General features: G+C 32.9%; 1 protein-coding gene across 3 annotated transcripts; it reads right to left on the reverse strand.

Annotated features, from left to right (window-relative positions):
• Positions 1-1,749: 1,749 nt before the first annotated feature.
• LOC126667830 (alpha,alpha-trehalose-phosphate synthase [UDP-forming] 1-like) lies at positions 1,750-16,297 on the reverse strand. 3 transcript variants are annotated; one of them, XM_050360920.2, is made up of 19 exons: positions 16,144-16,297; positions 13,285-13,353; positions 12,271-12,729; positions 12,079-12,176; positions 11,569-11,957; positions 10,061-10,175; positions 9,795-9,896; positions 8,338-8,488; positions 8,124-8,212; positions 7,537-7,585; positions 6,167-6,267; positions 5,601-5,788; positions 4,842-4,959; positions 4,073-4,249; positions 3,869-3,991; positions 3,693-3,780; positions 3,459-3,589; positions 3,271-3,369; positions 1,750-2,329 (listed from the first exon to the last, which is right to left on the reverse strand). In XM_050360920.2, the coding sequence occupies exons 3-19, from the start codon at positions 12,635-12,637 to the stop codon at positions 1,943-1,945; spliced, it is 2,772 nt and encodes a 923-aa protein (XP_050216877.1). In that variant the 5' UTR covers positions 12,638-12,729; positions 13,285-13,353; positions 16,144-16,297; the 3' UTR covers positions 1,750-1,942. The 3 variants fall into 3 exon arrangements, with proteins under 3 accessions (XP_050216877.1, XP_050216878.1, XP_050216876.1); XM_050360921.2 differs by lacking the exon at positions 13,285-13,353; XM_050360919.2 differs by lacking the exon at positions 16,144-16,297 and having other exon boundaries at positions 13,285-13,546.
• Between the last annotated feature and the right edge of the window lie 239 nt (positions 16,298-16,536).

Here is a 16,536-nt window from a genome sequence, read left to right on the forward strand (position 1 = left end):
CAAAGTTAGTTAACTATTAATTAACCATTAGAAAACATATAGTTAACTTTAATTATTTTTACATCATTGCTAATATCTCAATTACAATAAACAAGACAACAGTTGCCAGCCACCGCGCCCTCATTCATTGTTCGCTTTCGTTCATCGTTCGCCTATCTTCGTCCCCACTCCAACGACTGCTTTCTTCGTTCAAATCAAACCACCATCGTTCATCGTTTTTTTTCATCAGTTTGACAGAAAAAAACTGCAATATAATAAATAACAAAGACGATTCAAAAATTTTAGAAATGCTTGCAGAATTAAAGTTTATCCAAAGTTAACAATTAATATATTAAAAAAATAAGACTATTGATGTACCATTAGTACACCATTGGTTAACCAACAAAAAAATCAAGTCATAAAATTACAAATCAAAAACTGTTGTTGCGTCGCGGATCTGATCCCCGATTCCGATTTGTTTATCATGGCGACAAGAGGTCCTCCATCTGTAATTTTCTGAAAACGGAAAAACCAAAGCATAAAAAAAAAAGCTAAGATGGTCGGTACGAATAAGGCGGCTCCTGAATCAACGCAGGGCCAAATCAGCAGCAGGGGAAATGTACTAACCTGCCGCCGGTGACTTTTTCAGGGCTCCGCATGTCTAAAGAAGAATATGTTGTCGTAAGAGAAGAATAGAGGGATAGGTTGCGCGTCGCTGGATCTGAAGAAGGAGATGCTGCTATGAACGGGCTGTGACGATGGTGGGCAATTGCGGAGGGTTTATGGCGGCGGAGGGCTTACTACGGCGGCGGCGACGGGCTTGAGACAAATAATGGTTGATGGTTGCGGCAGAACTTAAACTCGATGGTGGCTGCAATGGCGAAGGGCTTGCCATTTTAATTTTTGTGTCAACCTAAATTCAAAATGAAAAGGAAAGATTTAGATAATGGTAATAAGGCGAGAAATAAGATAAAAATCTATAAAGCATATTTGGAAATGGGTATAAGAAAATCAATTGTAATTTTTTTCTTTAACTGTAACCCGTATTTTTTTCATTTTGAAAGTTTATTTGTTAAAAAGAAAAGTTGAAAAATCAAATTAATAAAGTGCAAAACGTAAAAGTCAATTTGAGCTTTTATTCTCGTACTTTTCTAATTAAAAAGGCCTTAGTCAGTATATGGACTAATTTTCTATTTATTATTTTGGATTGTCCATATAATTTTTTATATAATACATTTTTTGAGAGAAAACATTTTATTGATGTTGAAAAATATGTTTTTAGTCTACATCTATTTCAAATATTTTTATTTAAAAAATAATTTATTTAATTATATTTTTTTAGATAATACAATTTAAATAATAATTCTTATTTATTTTATTTTTATTAAAATGATAGATTAAACTATTAAAATAATTAATTTTAATCAATTTGATTATTTACTATAAATTAAGGGAGTCAATGTAACTTTTTCCTGATATTATCTTTGACCAATGTCATTTTTAAAATGTTTTCAAACATTAGGTTTATTTTGTTACAAAGAATTTGATAGAGTTTCATATGTCATAATCCCTAAACGTTGAGGTTATTTTTGTAATTTTCCCTAATTATTTTTAAAAGGTGGTATGTTTGAAAATGACAAGTTAAAAGGTTATAGGTTTGAAAATATGCATAAGAAATCGTAGTATTTATATAATTATTTTCACCTACTGTTGCGTTCTGTAAAACTCCTTCAGATGTCCTAATACCAACATCAGGTTCCAGATAAATCATGAGATAGATGAACATTCACTATTAAAATATAGTAATTCACTATTTGACGGTTTTGACCTTAAATTAACATGTGTGTACAACATTAATCATAAAGAAACAAAAAAAAATAGTAAAAATATATATTACGAATATAGCCTAGACACAAAGGTCAGGTCTGCATATGGCATGATGTAAGTAAAAGCATCATCTTCATTATGTGTTTAAAGATGCATTGCCCAGTTTCCTCAAAAAGGAGACAACATCGTCCGGCGATTGGAGTAGATAGCGTGCGCTAGTTCGTGTTCGCCCCACTGCACAGGAGAAATAATTATCTCCCTTGAGATCAAGCACATTCCATGAGATCTTTTCTTGCGATTGACGCCGCCCACTTCCAAGGCTGTGATTTGCATTTCTTTTATCAGGATTCGATGAAGATCTCGGCATTTTACTTTGAGATGGTTTTGACGCACTTTTACTTCCCGGAAGATTCAAAGGTCGCCTTTCCCCTGGTGACTTTGATCCGTCGCTTTGCTTGGTTTTCGCAACACCAATGCCATCAGATGGCAACTCCGGCTCAAAGAAGGTATACACATCTTCATCCTGAAATAATAGGGAGTAAAGTCTAACCATCAACATCATAAGGGAACCAACTAATATCAACCTATCTGCATTTCTACCTCTAGGTATCAATGCAAAAATTGCAATGGTTCAAACGAGAAATCTTAATCAACTAGTCTGAAAAAATGTCCGCTCCTAAAAGTTGAACCTATAACCCTAGTTGCACTTGCAAACCCAAGAGTTACAGTTTTATTTCAATGTTGCACAAAAGATTTTCTTTGGCAGAATGCTCTATTTCAGATTTGTTAAACACCAGTGATCTGAAACATAAACGTGTTATGTGCTAACCATTATCAGTGCTCTACTTCTCTTAGCCTTAATAGATATTCATAGCCTAAATGGATGAGCAACAATAAACTCAGATTGACACTTTGTTCTCACCAGGATATAGACTAACCCCTATTTGGGCTCAGGATGGGTCTGTGCTGCACTTAACGGGTTTGACTCAAAGAATTTTAGTCCCATACAAAGCCCAATCCGCCCGAATATTTAAAAACTATAAATTCCAGTACTTTTTGTTTGCAAAGACATTATTTATAGAAAAATTAAATTATAGGAGATATTTTGTCAAATAATTTTTATTTTTTTTTAAAATGATTTACGTTAATGTCGCGGGCAGTTTAATAAATTTGTCAATGGAAGCACATGAGAGCCCTACGCCACCATCCATGGACGCTAAATATCAAGGGGAAACAAGTCGATCTGTTGACATAAAGTATGGAAGTAATAGTTTGGCCAAACCTTGCGGGCTTTAATAACCAACATTCCTTTTTTTGTTAAAAGCGTGACTCGAGTTCCATCATCTCTTCCCAATAACAGTCCCTGTTTGGTGGGGTAGGGAGGGCCAGACAGGTATCCTATCCCATTGACAGGCCTAACAGGATTGCGCTTACTATAGAAAATTAGAGTGTCATGCAAGTTACCTTTCCCAGAAAATGTCCGATGCAGAGGACATAATCAATTGGAGTTGTCATTGATTTGCTGTGAACAATCTCTCCCAGTATTCGATCAATAGCAGCACCCTGAGCAAATATTTTTCCATGAATTATGGAAACAAACGCACTTGCCAGGTTATGCATATAGTTTTACGAGCATCAAACTTGCAATTTACCTTTGTTACACCAACGGCTCTAACTTCAACTGATCGGCTACCTTGAACTATATCAACAGATGCATTGGAAATTGGCCCTGTCCAAAGATGCTGCAACATATCCCTCGCTTGAAGTCTTCCAAATTCAACATCTACAGACAACAAAAATGAGATGAAACATAGCAGGAGGACAGAGGAATTATAACTCCTGTAAGAGATATGCTTAATTCACCCTATAAAAAGTGAATAATGTACCTGCATACTTGTAATTCCATACAAGGGATGTTTCACGAACTTCAAAATGTGATCGTGGCGTTCGCTCGGTGAAATACTCAAAAACATGCTGTATAGAAGTGAAGAGGATCATATAATAATTAGACACTATTGTGCAAAATGTAAAATAAAGGAAACAAATTTTTTTGTTGAAGCACCTTCACGCTGTCGACCCATTCCATGTTTAAGTGTTCCGGCATTGTCGTCATCCATTCACCATTTGTCAGACGTAAAAACATCCCATGCTCTGCTGCTAACCACATGTCGAACTCCCCAAAGTTCTGTGAGGTATAAAAATCAGCTAAACATCAAAGAAAATATAGACAAAAAAGAATACTTAAGAAACTAGCTAATATTAATACCTCATCTAAGAAAAACCTGCCACTCCCACTTAAGACAACAATAGTTGTCTTTAAATCATTGCTAAGTGCTCTAAGTGTGTCTTTCAGCTCGGGGTGCAACTTCACATCCATTTCTTTAATCTGATCACCCCTTCTCCCAGGAGTATCTACTGGCTCGGTCAATGTTGAATTGAACCCCTGATCCACAAGTAAGGAGGAAGGAAAGAACCAAGACTACATTAATAAAATTCAGGTGAAGAATCATATTCTCCTTTTTCTCGAGACATATAATGTGACTAGAAAATAGATTTTCAGTGACAAAATAGAAGAAAATGCAGACAAAATCGGAACTAGTAGGTAACTGCGTTTAACTACATTCTAACATCATGCCTTAGTCCAGGAAAGTCTCTAGAGATATTGAGTAGCTACTTTCTTCATTTATGGATAAGATAGGAAGACAAGATTTGCTAAGGTAAAACAAACACATACTAAGAGGCCTCTGCTATGGTGTGAAGCATGAAGAGATTAGCTGCAAAATGATGAAGGATTGAGTTTATATTCTGGAGGCTACCAAAGTTCACTTAAAATAGAAGTGGAAACTAAAAATTTCACAAGAATAAATTATTTATATGATAAAGATGTATACTAAATAAATCAAACTGAAGATAGATGTAAATAAGTCGCAGAGAAGACTTGATATCTTTATGGACTAGGCGGCAAGAAGATACAATGTAAATATCAACAGGATAATAAAAAAAACATAGTGATAGTCTTATAGAACAGATCATACCAGTATCAGTAGCCTATTTTTAGACTGTAAATATCGTTTAATTGCATCTTGCTCAGGAAATGGAGGTGGAACCTGACGAGTCCTTAGTTGAGCCTCAATGACTGTATCATTTAGTTCGCTGTCATGCAATTAAAAAGTTAGTAAAATTAATGGAAAGGCTAAGTGCTCATATTTCAGCACATTACTAATGCTAGAATACCATAATCGATGGACAGAACTCCCATCATATGTGCAATTTTCATGACTTTGTAGACAATCCCATTATTGGTTGATGTCATAATTAATAAAAGCAAACATTTCGTTCAAGACTTTAATCATGTAGATTAAGAACACAACATTTCAGAAACACATGGCATTTGATTGTTTAGTCATTCATCATGCTAAAATCAAGCTATTACTTAATTCCACTTGCATTCTTTTTAAAGATAGTGAAAGGACATTACAGGTTGATTTATTTCTAGTTTATAGCATTGCGTACGTAGTTGCATTGCCAATCTAAAAAATATAACTATGCTACAAGAATATTAAATTAGAAACTTTTATTTTCTATGTAGGCATTCTTGTCATTAAGAGTTAAATCTTAATTTCAATGTTCCTATCATGTATCATTATGAAGCCATCCAGCACAAAGAGTTCTACCAAGCCTTGTAAATGTATAGTGAAATAGGTTTAGGCGGGTGTAGGTTCAAAGGACACCTTGCCGCAAGGCAAATGGTCAAAATACCAACTTTACTTTTAGACACTAATTCAAGTATATACCTCACAAAAGTCTCAGCCCAATTTTGAGCAGTGTGGTTTGTGACATGCTCAAAGTTATGCCAATGTCGCTTCTCTCTTTCTTCACGTGGCATGGTTAAAGCCAGGCGTATTGAATCTGCAACTTCAGTGATATTCCAAGGGTTCACAAGGATAGCTCCAGCACCAAGAGACTGTGCTGCTCCTGCAAACTATTCACAAAACCACAAGCGCGTTACAAATTAAATGAGGAATGCATCAGCAATTCAGCATCATATTATGCCATCAGAAATGTGATTCCTGTTATTTCTAAATCCAGCCAAACAAATAAAGTTTAGGCAACAAATAAAAAGTACTATGACCATATCCATCATAACTTGAACCATATGCTGAAACTGAAAATCAAACTTACAACTTCTGAATTTCTGTGTCTCATAGTTATTTTTTACTTTTAAATTTTGTAGTTATCTTGAAATGTTCATAACAATCAAAGGAAATTAAAAATCTTGTGTTTCTTCAATTTTACCAAATTCTGCTGGTTGAAAAAGAAACCAAGACCTCTTATCACATTTGAACTAATCTGTCATTACCTCACTAAGAATGAGAACACCTTTCTTGGAATCTTGGCATGCAACAAACTCGTAACTGACAAGATTCATTCCGTCCCTCAAAGAAGTTACAAGTGCAACATCTGTACAAGACAAAATAAAAGTTGGAGTTAAGAAGCATGAATAAATCGTTATGATCATGCTCAGATCTAGGACTTGAGCGCTTCAAGCCAATTGGCACGCTATTTGGTTGATGGAGCGAAATAACATAGGAAAGAAGAAAGAAGTCCTTTAAAGTTAGCGAACAACATGAAACTCATAAGAAATACATCATTGCAATGTTAAACATAAGAATAACTGAATAGTAATTCGTGAACATATACAGGATGTTGTACAAATGCTAAATTAATAAAATTAAATGTGTATACAAAATGGTATCATATACTTGTAACATATTCTATAATCACATCCAATGTCATAAATCAGGCACATGCCACTTTCCCATGGTTTTGCTTGCGTCCACCTATCTTTAAATATGTTCCAAAGCATGTAGAAAATTTTAGTATCCATACAAATTATTACTCCATTATTAAAGAAAAACATGTCTACGGCTGGTGAAATATTTTTTGTTTTGACTGACCACTTTCCTACATCATAAACACACACATAAGTGATCCAAATACTCCAAATACATTACAACTGTTGAAGGAATTTACTGCATAATTTCAGTCTTAATTTATGCCTTTGTACAGATTTTTACAAATATCTTTTGCATATGGAAATGTGTTATTCTTTCCTTCGAAATAGGATATGCTAGTTGTAGGCTCTAATTAGACAGAATTGTATATGATAGTTTAGCTATTTAGGGGCTAAATATCTGCTTGTATTCTTGCTATAAATAATAAGAATTTTCCGTCAAGAGGACACACTTTTCTCTGCTCAAAAGACTCTCTATGTTGTCAACAACGAATTTTAATTGGCAATTTGAACAGCTACCACTTCAAATAACAATTCTAGTATTATTGTTAACATTGCATCACCAATAATATGGTATGAAGAGCTTATGAAAACTGAAGTTACACATTCTATTACATATTTTAATGCTATACTGTAACACTTGTAATAAAATGGTAAAGGAGGTAAAGGGAAATAAATAAACAAGAGAAAAAAAATTGTAATGAAAGACACATACAAGAGTAATTGTAAAAGCGGAAATAGTAACTAAAAGTCTGTTGATATTAAAAATAATACAATCACAAGAATACATCTTTTTTTAGCAGCACATAAAATTAGAGATCAAGATCTCACATGCATGAATGGAATATTAAAATTCTTGAAGAAGAGGGGCAATATGATAATTTTCTTTATGAAAAGAAAATTTAGAAAACCTAAAAGCTGGAATAAAGTAATACCGGTGACGGCATATAACGCACACAAGGCATGAAAGTCCAGAGAGCGGTCCTGAAGTCACAAAAAAATCATCAGAAAACTAAACGATGCATTATGCACAACAGATTGGCAATCCGACCAAAGCCTGAAAAAATAAACATTATGCTTAGCTCAGTCTAGTTAATGGGAAAATTTGCAGTTTCTATTCTTTGTATTCTTGTTGAAGTTAAAATATCTCAAATACTGTTATATCAAGCATGAAGCACGAAGTAAGAGTTCAAGTTGGTCTACTTTGTGCTAGAAGAGAATTTATCCCACTTCTTCTTAGTTGTCTCTTAATGAGGAAAAACCAAGTTAAATCCAGGGTTGACGTATGTCATATATGGTCCACACCAACAACTTGAAATTGAATAATGTTTGAACTATATAGGAAACTTAAATCAGGTTTCAACTTTTTAATAATATATGTCCTGCATATCCATGGAAGATAAGGAGAATGTTGCACCCTCAAAATAATATCTACTTTGACAATAAATATATAGTGATCAATTCATCATTAAGAACTGAGATGAACAATTCATAATCATGAAATGGGTAGTCAAAAACATACCAAGTGATGTATCGGGACAGCAGTTAAAGTTCCAAATCTACCATTAATGCGCCCAACAATTTCATGGACCTGGCTTGTAAGTTTTTGATCTGCAAGCAAATGAAAAAAACATAAGTTTATGGGTAATACATAGTAAAGCCAACAGTGATGCTGTAGGAGGTAAGGAATGGAATCAAAGGCATCATTAATCAAGTTAGTAAGTTAGGAAGCTTACACTCGGGAACATCAGTACGTGTTGGCACTGCAATCTGCAGCAAAACTACTTTATCACGCCACTGAGAGTTTTCCTCAAGAAATTTTTCAAATGCTAGTATCTTCTGCGGAATCCCCTTAATCATATCTAGGCGATCAACTCCTAACATCACCTATTCATTAAGAAAGATATCAGCAATTGGCAACAGATAAATAAAACCTTGACATATCTAGTTGCAATTGTAAGCGGTAATGCAAGAATTTGATTAAGGCTCTTAACTTTAAAAACAAAGTGGAGCATAATTGTTAAATGTTTAAATAGATGAACATTAGGCTCTTCAAAAGTTCTTTAAAGTGATAAATAAATCACAAGAAGCAAGAGGACATACATTGTATGATGCAGATGCAGACTATTTTGCCTATCATTAAACAGAAGAAATGGGAATCCTTCTATAGATTTTTATTTTGTTGCCTAGCACAAAAGAAACATCTCAACCACCTTTAACAAAGTAAAAAATGAATTTAGATTGTAGAACATAATTTCATGGAAGAATTCTCAACATTCAACCATTTAAAGGGTTAAAAAGGGCATAATTTCTTTACAGGAGCAATATAAACACTAGCCTTGCATCAAAGAAGAAGAAAGCATTTCTGACAAAATAAACCGAATGACTACTAGTTACCTAATACAAAATCCTTGGTCCTAAATTTATACAAGAACAAACCAATGCAATATGGTGGGTTGGCACAGAATGAATGATGCACGATGATCTTAGACTTAATCATGTAGACTCAATTAAAAAGAATGGTAACTTCAAAGATTCCGAATGATTAAGACCATGGAACATAAGAAGAGCTGATAGTCTGATATGTTGTGATTTACATAATCTTTGCAGGCTTAAGAGGCTGTTTTGCCAAAAATAAAATTCATCATATATATTTTTCATCATTGGAAGTGCTTAAAGTTTTCAAGACACCAACTAAACGAAGACCACAACAACTGACCGTTCACAAAAACCTTAAATTCAAATAGATACCAACTTTTTTTTTACTGAGATAGATGCTAGCTAGGTTAGGTTAGGTGTTAGGTGTGGCATTGTTTTAGTTAAATCAAACCACAGGCTGCATAGGTTGCATTGGAAAGCCTAGGCACCTGGGGCTACGCATCACTTGCACTTAAAGTCCAACTTATCCAAGGTCAAACTAAGAGAATCACACATCTCCGGTCTAAATATTTTGTTAATCGTGTTCAAATGAAATTAAGACTATTCCTTGTGCTCTAAGGTCAAAACTTTATTTAAAAAAATAGAAATATTATATATCATAATCAAACGGAAAATGCAAGTAATTTTCTCATATGTCAAAAATTCCACAAACAAATTATTTTCACAAATGGAGCCTTACTCAAATTTAAAATAGCTGTAGGCACCAAAAACTGAATTACAAAAGAAGAAACCATAAGAAAAAGAACATATCTACCTTTCGTCCCGCAAATCGTTCTTTCAATTCTTTGATGTGTTCCTGCACTTGAGGGACCTCTAGTGCTCTTTTGAAACGCTCAGAGTCTATCCCAATAGGGAACTGACATTACACGAGAAAATGAGAATCAGTGCAGTGGAGGTAAAAATGTATTTCTTCAATGTGAAACTTTTTTTATTTTCACATGCTTTGTGAGACACCAAATTGTGGAGTGCGTAAGATATATAAGGCAAGGACACCCAATGAATAATTCTACTTAAACATACAGCAGCAACTCGAGTCAGCTTTCCTTGATCTTCTACTCCATCAGGGGTGCCCTCAAGTCCAAGAATACGTGTACAGGCACTAACAAAATGCCTTGCGTAATCATAGGTATGGAATCTGAAGAAAGAAAATAAACCATGCTCAGAATTGCTGTGAGAATTATTGGTAAAAACAGAGCTAAAAGCTTTCATTTGTAGTAACCAAGATGAGGACTTTAATCAAACTATAAAAAGTCTTGAACAAATATATGATTCTTACATTTATTCCTTCAAATGCATGAAACATCCATAAATATCTTAAAATTTCAAAAGTCAAAACATGCTAAAAAAACTGAGCTACAAAAAAATTGAAATATTGATATCTAGTAATTAACATAATCTAGTTGTTTTACCATAATTCTTTAAATAAGAATTGTGCATGTATATCTTTTTGACATCTATATTTCATAAGAGTAATGATATACATGAGAAGGCTCTGTTATCAACCCGTTTGGAAAAACTTTTACGGCATTAGGATAATTCCAATATCATTGACAGCACAATGACGGTGCAACTAAATAAAGCAACAAGGCAGAAGGGGATGAATAAAAAGCTTCATTTCATAGTACAAGTCGACTATAACCTTTCCACAGTTAAACAGGTTGGGATGACAGATTTTCAACTATAAATGCCTACATCAAAATAAACTTCATTGGACTATTCAAGATGAGTTAGTACTCAGTAAAAAGAAGAAACTTTTACATAAACACAAGAACCAATTAAATAAAACCTGGCCGGTATTATTTCATCATGGTTATGTTAAATTTCAGGAAATGCAGGATAGACTCCATTATAAATTGTCTTTCGAACATTTATTAATACCTTCTTTCCTAAGTGTGATCACAGAGGAATCATCAGTAGATTGCATACATTTATTTTAATTTTTTAAAACTATTCCTTTGTGAGTGTCAAACATGAGTTTGCGACAAATTCTGTCTCCTCTCAAACTAAATATATTACTGTCAAATTAATATAGTCACAGTTCCAAATTCCTACCCATAATCAAAAATCTAAAATCCTTCTATAATGAATGGTCTCAAACTCTAATGATTGTCAACAAAAATGGCAAGGTAATGTATACTTTAGTCATTAATCAAATATGAAACGTATTATCCAATTATTGGTCTCCTCTTGCGTTTCATATACTGCAGCAAATAATAACTTAAGATGATGTTCAGCAGAATCCATCTTTGCATTTATTGCATGGGAGACACTGTATTTAGCACCTTCATAATTATTATTGACTAATGTATTTCCACAAATTAGGACAGATTCTCAAAAGAAGGTCAATCTAGAACTGTCAAAGAAAACAAAAGTCTCATGGTGCAAGCCTAAACAAATAAAGGAAGTACATAATAATTTTCAAATTTGATTGACTCGTAAACTGAAATATTCCCAGCAAAAGCTTAACGGACTTCAATATACTAGAAATTCAATATGATTTTGCTGAGTGATATGAAAAATGAGCTTACCCAACCAAATCAGCAGCAAGAACCGAACGCAGTAGCTCCGACCGAGATGGGAGTGTCCTATGAATTTCAGAAGAAGGGAAGGGTGTGTGGAGAAACCATCCAACCTTCATATTAATATTGTATTCTTTCAGACATTTCGGGAGGAACATTAGATGGTAATCATGGCACCAAACAACATCACCCTCTTCATAATGCGTATTCACCACATCAGCAAACATTTGATTAGCCTTTTTATATGCAGCAAACTGAGACTGGAAACTTCTGGTCGTGGCAAGACGGTCCTCTTGTGGAAGTCCAAGGTAATGAAAAAGAGGCCATAGTATATTATTGCAGTATCCATTATAGTATTGATGAACAATCTCTTCATCAAGGAATACAGGTATGCACCTCTAACAAAATTGAAAGATAAGGGAGTTTCACCAGTTATAAAGTGAATAGTATCCGCAAAATATTTAAACCATGATGCACAAAATGATTAACACAAACACATTTTAAGCATAAATCATATACCTTTTCAGCCAACGCTTTAGTAAGCGCTTTCTGGCCAATCTCATCGGGCACATTCACACCAGCCCAACCAATCCATCTTGCCTCAAACTCTTTTACACCTGGGATAACAGAAAAAATAGATAAGGTTACACATTATTCATATAACACAAAGCAGAGGAGATAAAAAAATTACTAATACTTAAGAACATTTACCTAGAAGAGCACTAACTAAACCACCAGCACTTATCTCCAAAGACCAAGAATCTTCACCTCTTCTAACAGCAGAAACAGGTAACCTATTGGCCACCACCAATAATCGTTGCCTTGAAGGCTTACCGTCATACTTATCACATTCCTGAGAAAGTGCCCGTGTAGCTGCAACAGCTCCTTCAAGATACTGGTCGATATATGAATTGCTCGAGTTGTTGTCAAATTCTCTCAACTCACTTGTTTGTTCAGTCACCTCATTCGAAGAATGCGGAGAAGCTCTGCTGCTCTTTTTTAACTCTCTTTCTTTCAACAGCCTCTGTACACGACTCGGGTAAGGAATGGAGTTACCGTTGTACTGGTTTCCAGGCATACGCTCACTCTATAAAGATAGATACAAACTCAAATTGAATGACCCTCTCTCTCAAGTTTTCTTCTTTGAACACCAACTGTATGTTTTATGTCCTGCATTTTGCAGACAAAAAATAAATAAATTTTTACACTTACAGCATATCCAAGCTTATGAATCATTAACCAGTAAACATGTCTCTACTGCAATATAAAACTAAGAATTATGCGTGGAGGGTTAAAAAAAACAAAAAAAAAGGCATTATTTTATAGTATATTCATCAAACAGAACACATTCAGAACTGACAGAAGAAAGCAAAAATTACTAACAGAATTAGCTCACATATACCGGGCTACTCGTGTCCCGTTTCGAACACTTCTTGTTTCAGATACTTGACGTTTTGGACACAAAACTTTAAGTATTTTTTATGGAAAACCTTAAAATGAGTTTTTCCGTGTCCGTATCCAAGTGTCCGATTCTCCGTGTCCGTGCTACCTAGACACCAGGCAATAAAATGGGGCTAAAAAGTAAAATAAAAACTCTGAACATGAAAAAACAAAAATCAAACATGGAAAAAGCATAGCATAAAAACAAAAACAAAACAAGTTGATGTATGTTCACCCAAGAAAAATATATCAAAAAAACAAGTGAAAAATGAATGACCCACTTACAAAGGGAGCAGAAGAAACAGATTGGCAGCAGAAAATTGAAGAAAAGCCCAGAATTCCAAAATTTGTGAACTTTGAAGCAGCAATAGGAAGCAGAGTGAGAGTGAAAAAGTGAAAAAAAAAGGAGGAGCAGAGACATAGTGAGAGTAGAGTGAGCTTTATAGGACACATGAAAAAGGCTCATCAAAGCCATGCAGATGCAGTAAGCAGTAGTGGAAGTAGTGACTGACATCACAAAAGCAAAAGATTTTGTGGTTTTTAAAAGATACAAAAAGATATCACTACCCCCAATTTTATATTCTTCTCACTCTCCAATTTTAGGTTACTCCACTTTTTTTTTCTTTCTTTTTTTTTAAAAATCAGGTTATGAACAGAATTAAATGTAAATTAAATTATTCATTTTCATATATTTTGGTCAATGTAGTTATCCCACATCGGTGCTTTTATATACAGTACAGATAGATGGATAGATAGATGGATAGATAGATAGATTAGGGATAATGTCATATAGATTCACGAACTATACGTGTTTTTGCAATTTTATCATAAAAATTAAAAATTGTTAAATTTATACACTAATTTTTATTTTATTTCATCTTGATACACGAATTTATAATTTGTTAAGGTGGAACTCATTTATTAGTGTGATTTGCAGAGGTGAAAGTCATTTTTTAATTGTCATCTCAGCATATTATCACTTCATGTATCAAATTGAGATAAAATAAAAATTGATGTATAAATTTAACACTTTAAAATTCATAATTAAATTAAAAAAATACGTATACTTTGTGAATTTGTATGACACAACCTCTTATTTATTATGTTTTTTATATTACATTTAAAATTAATTGTATAGAAATACAAGGGATGATGACAAAAATACCTAAAATTTTAAATATCTATACTATATATAAAAGCACGGATGGAGGGGGGACAGGCAAATTTACTGAATAATCTTTTTCAGTTTACTACTAAATAAAGATTTTATAGTCATTAACTAATTAATTATTTAATTAATCACTATTGTAATTAAAGTTCTAATTAGAATAGGTAGCTAAATTGTCTCCAAATTAGTAGGAATAACTATCTTTTAGTTTGATTGAACTACAAAATTAAAATACTGTATTTGGTCAATATATTATTATTTAAATTTCTATCTTATTATTTGATAGAAATTAATAAAATTAAATTAATTATTTAATTATACTTATTATAAAACTAAAAAAAGAATAAATTCAGTATGGAAAAAAAAATTATAACCGAATATATTACACTTACTTTTACAAAAATTATTAACTAATTTATTATAAATAAAAAATTGATATAATTATATTAAATTTATTAATATATTCATTGACGAATTCCGTTACGAGTTACGTTACGAGCCACGTGCATAGCACGTAATGCGAAACTAGTATTTATAAAAGTACCAGTAAACTTTTTTATTTACAAAAATATCGACTGATTTAAATTAATTACAAAACTACCAAAAAATAAAAATTATTTACAAAAGTACGATGTGTATAATGTCGGTATAATTATGGTATAATTTTGGAATATTAAACCTATAAATCAGATAATTTAAAAATAGTATTTGGTTTATTATTGGTATAATTTCAGTATATTTTTGGTATATCGATTATAAAATTTTATATATTGTATAATTTTTTTATATGTATTTTCCATTATAGTTGGTAATGAATTAGAGCATTTGTATATTATTGGTATAACTTTAGTATATTGTTAGTGTAATTTTTAGTATATGATGTGGTGTAATGTTGGTGTAATAATAAAATATATTTTGATGTGTATACTCTTGGTATACTGTTGGTATAATTTTGGTATATTATTAATTTAATTTTTAGTATACGATTTGATATAATTTTAGTAAATTTTTATTTAATATTAATAAAATTTCAGTATAATTTTGGTATAATGTTGGTCTAATGTTGATATAATGTTAGTTTATTAGTATATTGATATTATACCCACAGTATACACCGTATGTTTGTAGTTATTTTTTATTTTTTTGGTACTTTTGTAAATATTTTTAGAATTTTTGTAAATATTTTTAATTTATTGGTACTTTACATTATACCCACAGTATACACCGTAATTTTGTAATTATTTTCATTTTTTTTTGGTAATTAGTATAATTTTTTCGAAATACAATTATTTTGGGCCTGATTTGTCATCAGACCCAATGGCCAATCCTAAGAACTATAGGGATAGGCTGGGCTAAATGAAAGCTTGATGATGGGTAAAGAAGGCTTATCCAGGCCTTGTTGGGAGAGGATAACGCACCGATTATTCCCCCATTTTATGAGCATTGATCAAAATCCTAGAGGCTAGAGCTGATATAATATGGTCCGTCCACCATCATCTCAACATGTGTAAACTTTAGTACATCATACAATCCATAATTCCTCTGTCTTTACTCACCCGATTCAAACCTTTTGTCTTGACATGAAAAATGAAACTAGCATGTGGTTTGACTCATCTGCCTCGAACTTCTCCTTAATCAAGGGAATTGATGTTGGTTTTGCATTTTTAAGTATGTTATAGTATTATTGTTGATTTGTTTTGTTGTTTTCTTTTTTTTAATCGGAATAGAAATAGCGCTCGTGGGAGTAATTGAACTCACGACCTTAACAGTTTCATGCTGAGCGCTTGTACCATTTGAGATATAACTCGTTAGTCACGAATTCTGTTATATGGGATGTATTGAATCATAGCTCTAAAGAAGGATTTGTGGTTTTATTTTAAATTGTTTATAGAAGATTGAGATTTTAGAGTAAATGTAACAAGAAAAACGATAGAAATAAGCATAAATGGCAAGAAATGATCACTGAATGGTATTACCTGAGACTGCCTTTGCTGTGTATGAACTGATTGTTGGCATTCAGTAGTTTTGTTGCATGTTGATGAGGTTAAGGTGCAGTGTGATGCCAATTCCAATCAAAATTTTGCAATATCGCCCACTCTGCTCTTCATCTTTGTTGCTATTTGGTATTTGATAGAAAGTGAGAACAAAAGAATCAATGTGTCTTTTTGACCTCTGCCTTTGTGTTTTGCTTTGTCTAGTCATTTGAAACCAATTCCTTTTTTCTTTTCTATTAAAACCAATATACCATTCTTTTTCATGTAACTCAATTTTTAAGTCATAATAATTGAGTGAAAGTTAAACAACCCCCCCCCCCCCCCGGAACTTGGCACAAAATATCAAATAAGCCAAACCTCGTAAAAATGGATCAA

Source organism: Mercurialis annua, linkage group LG2 (assembly GCF_937616625.2).
Source record: "Mercurialis annua linkage group LG2, ddMerAnnu1.2, whole genome shotgun sequence".
NCBI lineage: Eukaryota > Viridiplantae > Streptophyta > Magnoliopsida > Malpighiales > Euphorbiaceae > Mercurialis > Mercurialis annua.